Below are 15,841 nucleotides of genomic sequence, written 5' to 3' on the forward strand. Positions count from 1 at the left end.
GAAAACCACAGTTATCACTAAAGATGACACTACAGTAAACAGCTAGAAATTCCATCCTACCCAGCCATTATTCTGGGAACTGTAGTGGAATCTGCACTGAATCACTTTGACCTCTGTCAAAGTCTTTGCAATGAAATACTAAGCTTGGGGGAATGCAACATGCAAATATTTGTAATAAATTGTATTCAATATCAGTGCAATGAGAAAGGGAAGAGTTCATTAATAGCAGAATAATAATGAATATGTTATAGTGAATATACATAATATATAGATGAATGTAACAGTACTATTCTCCCATAATCCAGCTCATGTATATATTATAAATTGGTTTTTTTAATTGTGATGTCTTTACCAGTTTTCAAGACTGGCTAAAGCAAATTGTTTTCTGCTTAATGTTGTACATTCTTCCAAAGAGGCCCAAAATGGTGATGAAAATGTGGCTTCTGGAGTAAGGGAATGTGTAATTTTAGCCTCAATCAATGAAGTCAAGTGCATGGGAAAATCTTTGCAGGATAAGATGCTCAGGAGGGCCAGAGCCAGGCTAGCAGCTTCAGCTGCGGACAAGGACTTCATCGGCCTGTCTGTGCCTGGGCATTTAACAGTGTGCCAAGCCTGGCTGGGTGATGCAAACAGCCCAACATGTCTGGATTTTTCTGTAATTATACAATGATGGAATGTCAAGGGGTTGAAAAGGACCTTAAACATCACCTACTCTCACGAGCAGGGACACCCTCCCATGGGACCAGGTTGTTCAAGGCCTTATCCAACCTGGCCTTGAACACTGCCAGGGTTGGGGCACCCACAGTCTCCCTGGGCAACCTGTGCCAGGGCCTCACTAGCCTCACAGTAAAAAATTTCTCACTAATATCTAACCTGAATTTTCCCTCTCTCAGTTTGTACTCATTACTCGTTGTCCTGTCACTACAGTTCCTGATGAGTAGTCCCTCTCCAACTTCTCTGCAGCCCCCTCTAGATACTTGAAGGTTGCTGAGGTCTCCACCCAACCTTCTCTTCTCCAGGCTCAACAGCCCCAACTTTCCCAGGCTGTTACAGAATCACAGAATATGCTGAGTTGAAAGTGATTCATTAGGATCATCGAGTCCAACCTTTGGACCTGCACAGGTCACCCTAAGAGTCACCTCAGGTGCCTCACAGCATTGTACAAACGCTTCTTCAACTCTGGCAGGCTTTGCGCTGTGATCACTTCCCAGTGCTCAGCCATTCTCTGGGTGAAAAGCCTTTTCCTGATACCCAACCTAAACCTCCCCTAACAAAGCGTCAGGCCACTTCCTGCAGTGTCGTCACTGTCGCGAGAGTGGCAGATCAGAGCCTGCTCTCCTGAGGATGGAGAAGACCACGACGAGGTCTCTGCTCAGTCTTCTCTCCTCCAGCTGAACACACCAAGTGCCCTCAGCTCCTCCTCATACCCCCAGCTTCTCCTCCAGGCCCTTCCCCATCCTCCCTGCCCTCCTTTGGACGCTAACAGCTCAGTATCTTTCCTATACTGCATGCCCCAAATTGCATACAGTACTCCAGCCCTCTTAGGAACATCGTGGCGCTCCCCTGGCCTTGCCCCAACAGTTCGGGCACCAAACGCCTTCCCGCGGTGGATCAGCGCGGTGTGCGCGATGTCTGGATGCACGGATGTACGATGTAAGGATGAATGCATGGATGGATGCACAGATATATGGATGCACGGATGTTTGGATGCACTGGTGTATGGAGGAACGTATGTATTGATGTTTGGATGCACGGACGCCCTCTGGCACATCCCGCAGCTCTGTCCCGTACCCGGCGCGCCCCAGGGCCCGGCGGGCTCTGCGGAGGCTGCGCGGGGCGGGGCCTGGGGGAAGATGGCGGAGGCCGAGTGAGTGCCGGGGCTGCGGAGGGGCCGGGCCGGGGCTGCGGGGCCGCGGGAGGGGGTACCGGGCCTGGCCGGGCGGGCGGCGGTGCCCCTCGAGCCGTCCTGTGCTGCCCGCGGGCTCCGGGGGTGCCGCTGCGGGGTCGGAGGGTGGGGCGAGGCGGGCCGGGCCGGCATGGGCGCTGCCGGTGACTGCGGGATCTGCTGCCCCGCGGGGCTGCCCCGGGCCCGGGCGGGCAGCGCTCCCCCGGCCCGCGGTCCAGGGCAGAGCCTCCGCGCACGAAGTGTCGGGTGGTTTGCTTGTGGCGTTGCCTCCCAGAAGACAGATGGTTTCTTGCCATCTCTGGCGCGCAGTGGCTTAAATAAATCCTTTCTCGGCCCCCGCAACGCCGCGCCGTGCCCGCTGTGTCTGTGCCGTGTCAGGAGGTTGAATTTCCCCATGTGCTCATCGAGAGCCCCGGGGAGCCCTTGCAGGACGGAGCTTCCCTTTAGGAGGCGGTTAAGTGACTAAGTGTTTCGAAAATGTCTGGGGCGGTAATTCGCTTGTTAACTTTGTGCAACGCCAAACACGGTGCGTTCGCCTGGCAGGTCGCGCACAGTGTTTTGGAAAGCTTGGGATGCATCCATGTGCCACCGAGGGGGGAAGCGCAGCTGGGGCTCCGACAGTGCCAAGCCTGCAGCTATCACTGCGCTGCTGCAGTTGTGAATGAGTATTCCCACGAGATGAAGGTTCAGCAGTTGTGTTGGTTCAGTGTGTGATCTATTCCCATCTGAGAGGGCTAGGAATAAAATAAAGTAGAAAAAAAAAGGGCTTAAAAAGAAACATTATCTCCTCTGTCTGCAGGCGCAGTAGACTCCCAGTCCAGGAGAAGGAAGCAATGTTTTCTTTAGAGATCCTAATTTCATTTTCATGAAATGCAATGATAGTAAACATCTTTGCTCTGCCAGAGCTTCATGAGTCCAGGCTGTCCAAAGCTCTGAAGGATTTTCCATGAGCGTTGGTCACATTGCTCCATTCCCCTGTTGCTCTGTGGCATGCCAGAAGGCTTCAGGGTCAGTGGAAAAGCTGGAAACTGGGATAAAACAAACAGAAATGATATGTGTAGAATGAGAAACCAGCAGGTGAAAACTAGTGCTACTTTAGACCTTCAGTTACTTTTTATGAACATCTACCAATGTGTACCCACTCAGGTGTCCTTGCTGTGGTCAGGCTGTTTACCTGGTAGTAAAAGTCTGTTGCTGGTGCCGTCTTGTATGACTTGCTGCTGCAATGGTTGTGTAAGAGCAGTAAGTGATTTTCTTGAGTAGCTGAGTCCTGTTACATTTTGCTAAGCCTTCACATATATATATCCTGAATGACAAGTAAAAAGAAATTAGATAAATGCATGTTTCCTAGTCTGAAACTGGTTTATGCTGGACTAAAATTGGACTTTTATTCAATCATCAGCATTTCTAGAAAAAAAACAGATCCCATTGCTGTTTACATCAGTATTGCCATGTGGGATAGTTGGTGATTCTTAGGCTGAAAATTCCTGTAGTTGAAGAACTACAAAAAGAAGAGTCTTGTTAGGGGGAGATACCAAGAGATAGTATATAATGGGGAAATAAATGCAGCATGTAAGGTTTGGAACTGGTACCAGGGGGAACAAGGACTATAGGAACATGAAAGAAGAGATACTTGAATGTAATAATGCATCACAGGACATGTGCAAACCACATGAGCACTGAAAACAGAAACTCTCATTTAAAGAGAGACACAAAAATGTAAACTTTCATGTACATCAGCTATGGTCATGCATTTAAAAAAAAGGGATGTGCAGATTTCAGGAAGTACCAAGAGCTGTTGGGATGGTGAAAGAAGCAGAGAGCCAAGAGTTTAACTTATTTTCCTAGGCAAGCTAAAGTTAAAAAGGGACATAACAATTTGAAAGCCCCCATTAGGCACGATACTCTTGCAGAATTTGTATTTGGGACCTACAGGCTCCAGTGAAATGTATTGAAAAGACTCCTGTAAATTCTGAGAATTTCTGGTGGGCAAAGTCCTCAGGGACATGGGAGACTCTCAGCTGAAATAGTGATGTATTTGTGATTACGTGCTTTCTTTTCTGGAGGCTCAAGATATTATCCAAGCTCCACTTAGCCAAGCATCCAAGCCATGCCATCTGGAGGAGGGAAAAAGAATCTGGAGCACCTCCTTTTTGCTTGAGGGAAGTGTGTTGCAGTGCCAGCCTTGATGCAGACATCAAGGCTGGCAGTATGAGTCAGGAAGCAGACTCAGGAGTCAGACACCTTACTTGTCCTCTCCCCCTAAGATGTGTTCATTATTACAAATAATGTGGAAAATCACCTGTGTAAAAGAGACCCTGTGTTCTTAGGAAGACACTGTTGCTTTCCCAAATTGGTAGTGGGAAGTTGCATGTGATCAGAACTTTTTTCCTTTTTTTTATTGCCTGTTGGAACCTTTTCTGTCTGATAGAGGATGCCATGCTGTGGTATCGCATCTTCTGTGCAGTTACTTGGAGTATCTTAACTAGCCTGGATGTTTTTTACTTCCCTGTCGGCTTTTAGTCAGCAAAAGTGGATGCTGTGTCCTCTGCTCTGCTGCTGCATCTTCAGAGAGGTTCCTCTGGATCTGCTGGAGCTGGGGTGGAAGGGGAATGGATGTTCTGTTTTGGCTCTCCATGCGCCATAAATAAGAGTTAACAGAAGCTGCCACCAGTTGGCAGTTTCAAATTTAAAAACAATGTCAAGGCTTTTTTTCTGAAGTTCCAGGTGGCTAAGCTGTCGATCAAAGTCGTTGTTATACAAGAATGTGGCACTGAATCCATGTATAACAAGACTCTTGATGGACAGGTTTTTTTAAAAAAAGAGGGATTGGGATGGGAACTCTGCCATTCCTGTAGTGCCTACAACTACTCACAGATGGGCGCTGCTAGTGCTGGGCAGGCGGCGCTCCTTTTCCCTTCGCCCTCAGGTGCTTTTGTTCCTGATTACATTTACAGTTTGTCATAATGTATGTCAGTTTTCACCAAAAGTATATTGCTTGGGTATTTCCTTATATTGAGATTACTGCTTTGGTTTGCTGATCTGTTTGCTCTTACCAGGGGTTAGAAAATGTGTGCGCTGCAGGATTGTTGAAATTCTGACTCCATCTTGAAAATCATTTCTCAGATTTCACTTTCTAGTTGAGAAATATTTTCTGACATCTCTTCAAGAAGACAGATCTATGAACCTCTGTGGCTGACTTAGAATTAAGGGCTGTGTTTACTTGCCGCTGAATTAAAAAATCTCCTGTTGTTGCTTAAAGGAGAGGAGAAAAACAATTTATTGCCGCTACAAAGCAACCCTTTCTTCCATCTGATACCAGGTTCATTTCTTCACCTCCTTGCTGTGGTTTCACATTCCTAGCTGTCCCATACCACGTGTTTCCTCCTCTGCCTTCTACTAGACAAAGCTATTTGTAAAACCTGTTTTCTTTCTAAGGCGTTTTTGCAGCTGTGGTTGTTTCTGCTCTGAAATGACTAATTGCCACCTCAGAAAATTCAGAAAAAAATATAATAGACATTGTTTTAACCTGATTTCCAAATAATTTAAGAGAAATACATCTAATGTTTATTATATCTGCATTTTTACCCATTTTTATTATTTTTCAGGGTTTGGGTGTCTCCTAACTGAAGAGTAAAAATACAGATTGCAAGTGAATCCTCCTCAGCCAGCCTGTTGGATGCCTCTGAGAACATAAGAAGTCATGGCAGAAAATGATACAATGCCAGCCTTACCAAAAAAGTGTGGCCCATATATTTCATCTGTAACCAGTCATGGCATGAATTTGGTAATTCGTGGTATAGTGCTGTTTTTTATTGGTGTATTTCTTGCATTAGTATTAAACTTGCTTCAGATCCAGAGAAACGTTACTCTCTTCCCCCCTGATGTGATCACAAGCATCTTCTCTTCAGCATGGTGGGTACCACCTTGCTGTGGCACAGCATCAGGTAAGTTCAGTCGTGTGTGTGTGCCTGGCGTGGAGGTGAAAAAGTAGAGTGGTGGTTAGATAGTTACAAAAAACTATATGAAAGTTGGGTCAGATACAAATTCCTCTTCCACCATTACTGCCCTTTTTTCAGCTGTTACTATCCTTCTGATGTCCCTGTGTATACCCAAATATGTCCAGAAATTGCTGTTCTGCTAACTTGTCTAACTGTACTATTGTTAGCAGAGCATAACCTTTGCTTTTTATGCTGGGACAGAGTGCAAGTTTCACAAACTTAAGAAGGTGATGCCACATGTAACCTGGCGTCTGGGTTACAGGAGTGTGCTCTCAGACAGCCATTGAAAATACCCTGGCAGTGTCAGACTGTGTGTCACACAGTGCCTTGTTTAAGCACAGCAAACCATGCTGAGAAATACTCTGGTTTTTGGTGCAGTTTTCCCTTTGTTCCTCGTTCCAGGTGGAGATACGGCTTTAACTCCATGGAGCTGGTAGCCCTGATGTGTCTCTAGAGCTGAGGCCAGGGATGCACCTGTAGAGGCACAGTGCAGAACAGAGCACCTTGGATGATGGGAACATGCTCCATTTCTCCCATGATCTCAGAGGGAGTTGAGGCTTTTATGTGTTCAGCTAGCTTAAGTGAGATGTCCACTGTAGGTAGTAAGAAATATCCATTTTTCCCCTTCTTTAAAGTATCAAGGCATATTCCATGTTATAAGCATGATAGAGTTTGACTTTTTCCTACTTGGTTCTGAAAATCACTGATCCTGTGGGTCAGTTTCACACTTTGCTAAGGGAATATTCTTAGCTGCCAGTACTGGAGGATTCTGCTTTGATGAAACTGTTAGTTGCAGGAAGTATCTTCCTAGGGGTCAATTTGGTAAGACTGAGAAGCTCAGTCTTAATGTGAGTCAATAAACTTGTTTTCAAGATGGCATCACTGTTTTGCTACTGGTAATATTTAAGCCTGTTTTTTTCCTAGTAATCTAATTGCTTTTTTTTTAAAAATACCTTCTTGAAATATTACACCCCAGATGTCATAGAGGAGCTTCATTGGATACGAAATCCTCCAAATCCCTGAATACATCAGTTATGTTGTCCAGTGGAAATGCATTTGGCATATTATGATGGCAGTTCCATACCTGCTCTATCTGCCAGTAGTCTCAGTCCTCTTCCTGTTGTCTTGCCAAGATTGTCGATTAGTTTTTGGTTCATATCCTGCATTTGCTGCATTTTTCCCTTATGCTTTAAACATACTGTCTTGACAAGTATTTCTGGTAAAGGTTTGATCTTTTATATACAGAGTAGTGGGGGTTGAAATGAGAGAATCCCAGCTTGAAGCAGCAGCAGCAGCAATGCACAAGTTTTGCAGTGTTTACTGCAATGTTTGAACCATCAGCTCTTTGCATCTGGCTGCGCCTTGTGCTCTCTTGGGTCATCTGAGGACACTACAGCTGTGAGTGGGAACTTGGGAAGGGTAGGTCTTGTCATCATGTCACAAGAAGCTTGTGGGCCTTTCCGGATCTGATAGGTTGGTAGTTTTGATGGAAAGGCTGGATATGGCTTGTAGTCAGTCACTTCCTAGGCAGTTGGACTATTTGATTTTTAAGCTACTTGATCTAAAGATATTACAGCCTTAATTGGCTTTTCCCAGCAGGAGTCACCCCTGTTGAGGTGTTCAGGTTCTTTCTTTTTCATTAGCAGTCTTCTCCATTTTCTTTCCTTATCTTCTCTGCTGGCATACATACAGGGAACCTCTGTGGTAAATGCTGATAATTCACATATTTTCTTACCATTTGTACTTGCACAGCCTTCCTGGAATTGACATGAACATTTCTCTGCAGTATGGTTTATTATTATGAACAGAATAAAGGTGTTTTGCATATTTATAATCAGTGCTGATCGAGACTGCATTCAGAGAAGTCCTTTCATCCATCACCATTATTAGTCATGAGTTTGGCCCAAGGCCTTTGGCAAGAAAATTGCTCAGGGAGGTTTATTTTTCCACTCCAGCTTTACTGATGATTTATTTTCCCAAATCCTGGAGATCAGTTTCCTCTGTGGAAAAATAAAGAGCATTTGTGATGCTCCCCCCCCAACAGTGTGCTGGACTGAGGACACTGGAGTCTGTACCGATGGCTTGGGCTCTGCTGTGCTCCTGCAGCACCAGTCTAACATTAGGCATCATTGTTACTCCTCAGTGGGATTGGTAACAGTCTCTTTAGCTGCAGTTGCAGGAGAGAACACATTTATGAAGAAATATTGAAAAAGCATCACAGTTCCCTGGGGCCCTGGGGAAGTACTGTTTGTTTTCTGTATTCAACAACTGCTGTAGGCTCTTGGCTTTCTCTTTTCTGGGTGAGCTTGATAGTAGCATTGAAGAAGAGAAAAACATTATCCAAACAAAACCTGCTTGGAACAACAACAAAAGAAAAAACAAAATGCCACACTCTGCTCGTGCTTTGGTGTGTTTGTTTTGTGGCTATTTAAACATTCATGTCTGATCTATGGGGTCTTCAAAAGTGCCACCCTGTAGGCTACTACTTCTCTTCCCGAACTACAGTGCAGACTTTGGTGTCAGGGAGAGCTCTGTCATCCTCTGCCCCTGGTTCAAATTCTCTGTATTGCTGCTTCTGCCAGATCATTACTGCAGTGGTTGAAGATGCTGCTGAAGTTTTGACAGGGCTTTTTTAAATAATGAAATTCTTTGAAATTCCTCTTTGTTTACAATGTATGTTTTTGTGCTATTTATCCTTAAAAGTTCAGTTTTAGTAGTGACTGTAATTGTCTAGATAGTCTTTATTTTAGTTAAATATTGCCAGTGCTTTAGCTTGTGGGCCTTTTTTCTTTCCTGTCTCCACAGCTGTGATTGGGTTATTGTACCCCTGCATGGACAGACATCTGGGAGAGCCACACAAGTTCAAGAGAGAATGGTCCAGTGTAATGCGATGTGTAGCAGTCTTTGTGGGAATAAATCATGCCAGCGCCGTATCCTGTGTTCGGGTGAAATTGGTGATAACAAATGGCTTTCCGTGTGAAAAAGACACACGCAGTCAGTCATGACTTGTTAAAGATACAAGATGCAGAATTTTTGCAAGGGAAATGCAGAATATGTGCGTCAGATTGTAGCAGTATTGGAGGCGCTGTCTCACCTTTTTTTGCTCTGAAAAATCTTTTCATTAGAAGTGTCTCAGTGTTGGGCTTCATCTTATATATGTCTTTGTTTTCTTCGAATAATTAAAGTGCAGGAAAATATTCACATGATAGGTATTACAGAAAAGTGCTTTGAGACCTTCCAAGCTGATGTCCTTTTAACACTCTAGTGGGAGCTTGAATTCCAGTCTTGAGAGCATCAGTGAAGCACATGCACTTGCCGAGAATGGGGAAAACTCAGGACAAGGAATACTCAGGACTATGCAACTCAAGGAAGTGGTGTTACCCCATTCTGCAAATGGTGCCTTCCTTGATGCCAAGAGAGTAGTTCTCATTCCTGTGGTCATTCAGTAAGAGCAATTAGAAGTCAGTCAGCATGATGCAGTACATTATATGTCTCCTAATTGTGTAGCTGCTCGGATATATCCTCATACAAGTGTGCTCAGAACTGGTGTCCTTTCCCCCTGAAGCAGCTGGGGACATGCTGGGTGACAGGGTGCTTTTCTTGTGGACTGGTGCACCTTACTGGCAGTGCCCCAAGGTTTTGTGTAGTCATGCCTAGTGCCTTCTCTGTCAGCTAAAACAGGATCTGTTTGTGAAAATTGGAATCTTGTAATCAGAAAAGGAGTTGATAATCTCAGAGATGCTTGTCTCTATAGCTGTCAGCTCCAACATGGTTCACAAAAGTGATGCTAAGAAGTTCTGATTACCTGCTACTGAATGTCCTCATTCTCAGGTAAAAATGGCAAATGAAGCGAAAGCTGGGAGTCAGTTTAATGGTTGGACTTGATGATCTTAAAGGTCTTTTCCAACCTTAATGATTCTGTGGGTCTGTGAGAGCAAGCTGAATTCCCACTGAGATGGCTTGGCCCTTGACTGGGTTTTGTTGTTGTTGTTTTGTTCCCACCCACTGCTCTCCAGTATGGCTGGATGAGCTGGAGCTGCCAAGCCTCATAAGCCTTACTCTCCTTCCCAAAGGTGCACTAGTCTGGTGCTGTGGTTCTTACTGGCCTGGCCTGTACCTGTTGGGTGAGCATGTGCAAATTTGCTGCTTTTAAGAAATGCAAGAGAATTGGCAAATTCTCTCTGCTTCGGTCTGATTATTTACAGCAAACCTTCTGTAGTTCTCTTAACAGCTGTTACCCTATTCCAGGACATCAGTAATGTACTGTCTGTATTTCCTGCTTGACAGCTGTCCAGACTGCTTTCTCCTCAGCCCTTGCCAGTTCTGCATGTTGCTATATTTGGTGACAGTTTTGGTCTCGTTCGATGCTTTTTCTGATACTATTGATTTTTATCCTGTAATTATTGCAGTGAGTCAAGCTTCTTTCTCATTTTCTCTAGGTCTCTCTCCAAATTTTTGTGAGAAAATAGGGCAGTGGTTTTTATAGTGTTGTCCCATAAATTTGCTTTCAGCCAGTGAAACTTAACAGCCTCCTATTTAATTATCTGTTTTGGACAAGAGTACAGAGGATGCGTTAGTGTTTTCAAAACATTTTGAAGGATGTGAAACACTACAAAGATATCTGGAGTGACTTCACATTTCTGTCACAGAGCTGACAAAACTGACTTTCTATGTTGATTTACATGAACACTTTCCAGTAATATTTATATTTTGTTTTATAGAAAACTTTAACATTTTAATGTTGAGCTGGATGTGAAGTGTCATGTAAATTAAACAAATTGCAATTAATTAAGAGCAATAAATACCTTTTTTTTGGTAAATCTCTGTCACTTGGAGAAGTCTAATGCTAGATTTAAGTTTTCATATCTAGTATAATGTGTCCCCTCAAATTTGAAGAAGTGTCAGAATTTTTTAGTTTCCTGATAAATTGACAACAATTACAAGGCTTATTTCCTCACACCTGTAGCTGTGTGAGAGCTTACATTGGTAATGTATTTTTTAATGATATTTTTTCTGTTGTGCTAAAATATGATAAACAGAAGGAAAATAATTGCTTTTTACTTGTATATGGTATTTCCAAGCTTATCCTTAACAACCAACACAGAAGGTGGATTTTGCCAACAATATCCAGTTGTCTCTCACATTAGCAGCCCTGTCAATTGGACTGTGGTGGACATTTGATAGATCACGAAGTGGCTTTGGTCTTGGAGTGGGAATTGCTTTCCTGGCCACGTTGGTATCACAACTTCTGGTCTACAATGGAGTGTATCAGTAAGTGTTTACTCCCTTAAAGTTATAGTATTCTGCAGCTGTAGCATAAAATAACTGAAAGGGTATGATTTGACATGATTTCCAAAGCTGTCAGCACCTGATTTTGACCATAACATAAATTGAATTGTTTATGAAAGCTGTTATATGTGTAAATGAAAAATCTAGTTGGAAATTTCTAATTGAAATAAAATTGCTACCTTACCAACAATGTAGCCTCCTTTTTTCATTTGAGAAAATGCAACTATATTCAATAAGAAGCCTCTTTTTCTGCAAATAATTAAATTTCTATAATACAAATCTTTTTGAGTTGAAATGTCCTAATATCTGTGAATTTGCCTCATGATGGAGCTCAAAAATATGTGTTCTTTTCCAGATACACATCTCCAGATTTCCTCTATGTTCGTTCCTGGTTGCCATGTATATTTTTTGCTGGTGGAATAACTATGGGCAATATTGGCAGGCAGCTGGCAATGGTGAGTTTGGAGGGAGAGGTTGATTGCCTTCTAATGAAAGTTTAAATTTACATGTCTTTTCTTCTTCCATATGTACAAAACAGCTGTTTGGCACGTGGGTGTGCAGTAAGGTAGCAATTAGCAATCATTGCTTGTCCTGTTATTCAGGGCACAGCCCGTTCTTTGCTCTGTACACTCTGTTGCATACTTTTAGGTCCTGAAAGGATGAGGAGCGAAGTAAAAGCTCTTGTGTTTGGGGAGAACTCAGGCCATCCCCTAAGTCTGACCTGCTCTTTCTGCTGCTCAGGGAGACAGAAGTTGCAGCCACCAGCGTGTGCACAGAACTTGGGGAAACCAAAGTTTTCTGGGTGAAGTTTAAGACAAGCTGTTTTATTTATTTTATAGAATCATTCTCATAAGTATTTTTCATGAATTATGTAAATTAATATTTTGTCAACTTCTGTTTTTCAGTATGAATGCAAAGTCATTGCAGAGAAGTCTCACGAGGACTGAGAGGAAACAATATGCACCTTTTAAACAGGAAAATGTCTGACAAATGACTGTTGGAGGAGCATAAGAAACACTTGACTATAAAATTGCCAAAATGCAATTTTTTTCCCCTGAGTGGTATACTTTACTGCAATCTGTGATTGCTGCTTCTATAGAAACCTTGATGTCTGATTTTGATTACTGTGAAGTTACAATAGTATGCAATACATTTGACAATATTGGTTCAATTATAGGATTCTTTTTTCCAAGCCTAAACAGTTTACCATAAATTCCTGTTTGTCCATAATGTTGCAGTGCCAAACTGAACCTTTGCACTACGTTTCTGTAGCTGAAACTTCTTGCTTCACTTTATCTTGAAAATTTTGAGGAGCTTGTTCTTAACAGCCAGTGAAAGACAGGGAGTTCAAATTTAGGAACGAAGATCTCTTTCATGATGATAGCTCATAGTATCTGTATGAAATCTATGGATTACAGGTGAGCTTTGGTGCAATAAGTAAGTGATTTCTGCATATTAACACAGTGCATCATTCTTCTTAGTCACATTACAGGTGAGGAAACAATACAGGTTACATGGGTTATTCTTGTAGCATTTCATTGGTCTGTGGTATGTACCCAGACAGAACACAGAAATGGAAACTGAGTCTCGAAATTATTTGCTATTTTTCCCCTGGTACCGCAAGTATGTATGTTTGTATATGAGTTTATGTGAACCATTGTTAGATGAGAACAGCTTCTGGAACTACTTGTGTGCACAACGTGATACAGTTCGGGTCATTTTTGTACAGTCATTTAAGCTGACTTGTATTGATAGGAAAAAAAACTTCGGGAGTTTTTACTGCAAAACTTAATTCTGCAGAAGTAAATCAGCCACTACCGTATAGTGTCATAAATGCCTCCATGACCAATGTTACTCTTGATAGTCCTTGCCTACCACCTGCTCTGTTGGCAGGGACCAGCATGAGGAGGCCAGGCTGTATTTTAGGTACCAATGTAGCCCTTGTTTCTGTGACTGTGTCCAGGCAATCATAAATGCATTTGTTCTTACAGCAGTTTTCTGGGGTAGGGCAGTACTCTTATCCCTCTTTTACAGATGCCTGTGCACAGAAAGCCTGGTAGGACAGCAAGCTGAAATAGGCTGTATGCTAATCAGTTCCCTTCTGAAGAAGGATTTTATTTTTTGACCCATATTTGGGGGCATACATGGAATTTCCTCTTGGATTTGCAGCTCCCTTTTTAGACCATGAGATGAAAGAACTTTTGCAAGAAGGCAGAAAGCAGACTTCAAGAGGACAATGCTAACCTGTGCCTGCAGTGAATTTGGCATGGGGTGTCTCCACTTTGTTTTCCCCTTCTGTCATGTTAATTATGTTTTAATGTATTTGTTTTCCTTTATTTCTTGAAGTACTATTTTTTAAGTCTTCCATGAAGGGTTTATAAGACATGTTACAGTCACCTAGGGAGGCTGGAGTTGGTCCAAAGAACAAGTAGATGTTTAGACAAGTTTTTATAATGAATGTGTGAATGTGTTGTACACGAAGTTTGAACGGGGCAACTGTTTTCCAGTCTTACCTGCTTTACCTCCAAGTTTGAAAAGTATACAATGGAGTGGTCACAAAAGGAAAATTTCTTGAATGGGAAATTGTAAAAATAAAAAGCCAGTGAGGTATAAAGAGCTTGATTCTGCAGCTCCACAGTGTCATCAGCTTGTCATGATTTCATGGCAGTTCAGCACCTACAGCCATTGTCACGGGGTAATGTTTTGGGAAAGCATTAGAGAGGTGCTTTGCTTTAAACAGAGGTAGAATATGTTTAAGTTGATCCCTGACTAGAGGTTTTCTCTTAATCAAACCATTCTTATCACAATAGGAAGCATTTTATTAATAAAACCAAGATGTTGGGCATGAACGAGGGATGAGTCTCTTTAAGCAGGTTCTTGTGATTCGCTGAAGAAGCTGTTGGGTCTCTTTCTTACAGTATTTCACCTCATCCACCTTTACATCAGCAAATTCCTTCAGCTTGGTGGGCAAATGATGAGTCCCTCTTGAGTTACCGGGGCATGAGTGGCATAAAAATTCAGCTATTTCTTATCCTAACTGTAGAGAAAACATGGTACCTCAGTAGCCAGTGTGCTGACTTCGTAAACAGTGTAGTTTCATCATGATCAGTGAGTGTGTACAACTGAAGATGAGTCGCTTTTATTATTCACTTGGTGGCAGAGCTGCTGGTACCTGCCAGTCTCAATACTTAGACAGAAGCAACCTCTTGTGTATGTTAAAATGTGCAGTATGTGAGAAGTGGTTATTGTGCATCTGTGGCACCCACTTTACAGCACTTTGGTCAGATTCAGCTAAACCTGGTTAGTCTGTGCTGTCTGCTAAACTTTTAAATTTCATTTTGGAAATTTTAAGCATGTCATGCAAAGGCAGCAATCATCCAAAATAAATTTGGGTGGAGTCCTTTATTATATGTGTCTTACTGTTTTTATTCTTACTTGACTAACATCAGTACAGGATCACATCGTGGGTGTCCTGTTGTTTCAAACTTCACTGTAATTTTATGGCTAGTGTGTTCAAACCCTGGAAAAGGTTCATGATGAGAATGCTGACATGGCCTTAACTTCAGTGGTGGGAACATGCTGTTACTGTATAGCATGTCATTATAACATTAGACTCTAAAAAATGTTGTTCAATAGAGAATGAGTAAGTTATATTTTAGATACAACTTTATAAGCACCATAACCTCTTCACCAATTGAGCATTGTATAGTCTATGCTGTTTAAACTGGCAAATTGCTGTTAAAAGCAAAATATGCATTAAATACAATTACAACCTTGATTGATAGGTTTCTTCTTTCTTTAAGAAATTACACCGAGTTGCCTTCTATCAGCAATCTCATAATAATTTTGACCATTTTGCTGGCTTATTGGTCGCACACCTGTCTGGAAATAACTGAAAAAGAAGCAGGCAAGATCAGAATCACAGCTGATTTATCTTAATTAGCATGCTGAGCAGCCTTGGAAAATCTGCCCTTTTGAATCTGCAGTAGGAATAAGTCAGATAACTTCACTTGCAATACAGAAAATAGAGATTTAGATGTAAATAGCTGCTGTGAATATGAAAAAAACCCACCTATAAATGGCAAAGAAACTTAATATATTTGTATTTATTAATATTCTTGTCTGGGTATAAAGTGAATGCTATTCTGATATTCACAGACTCCATTCATTGTGCCCATCACTCTATCTGAAAAAAGATGTGACAAATAGAGGTTTGGAAATGTGTAATGGAAAAGTATCCAGGCAGAGATGAGAAAGGGGTGGGAAGAGAGGTTTGTGGGTGTTTGAGATGCAGTCCCACAGCAGGACAGAACCACAACAGAGTTGGAAGGAGTGCAGTGTGTGAATGGAGAAATCCTCTGTTTGTGTTGGCAGCCTGTGACCCAAAATTCCTAAGTCTGCTGTCAAAATACAGCATCCTGGGCATGCCAAATGTCTGACCAGGCAAATTACAGCCAGGGATAGAAATAGCTGTAATTTTGGGTAGTAAGCACTAAGATCACCCAAAAGCAAACAACTAAAGGTGTTTTATTGGAAACTTAACCTCTGCTTTTCATCTGTAGCTTCTCCAGGAGAACATCACCCTGGGGAATGGAAACTCCTGGTTCTTCCAGCACGAGGGTGGTGAATGGAAAGTTGCCCGTTT

At 42.4% G+C, this 15,841-nt stretch overlaps 1 protein-coding gene across 1 annotated transcript; it reads left to right on the plus strand.

Moving 5' to 3' along the window:
• Positions 1-1,827: 1,827 nt before the first annotated feature.
• INSIG2 (insulin induced gene 2) lies at positions 1,828-14,974 on the plus strand. The gene is made up of 6 exons (XM_071562014.1): positions 1,828-1,867; positions 5,515-5,853; positions 8,713-8,837; positions 11,012-11,178; positions 11,552-11,651; positions 12,102-14,974. The coding sequence occupies exons 2-6, from the start codon at positions 5,610-5,612 to the stop codon at positions 12,141-12,143; spliced, it is 678 nt and encodes a 225-aa protein (XP_071418115.1). The 5' UTR covers positions 1,828-1,867; positions 5,515-5,609; the 3' UTR covers positions 12,144-14,974.
• Positions 14,975-15,841: the final 867 nt, after the last annotated feature.

The sequence above is a fragment of the Pithys albifrons genome, chromosome 8 (genome assembly GCF_047495875.1).
Source record: "Pithys albifrons albifrons isolate INPA30051 chromosome 8, PitAlb_v1, whole genome shotgun sequence".
Taxonomy (NCBI): Eukaryota; Metazoa; Chordata; class Aves; order Passeriformes; family Thamnophilidae; genus Pithys; species Pithys albifrons.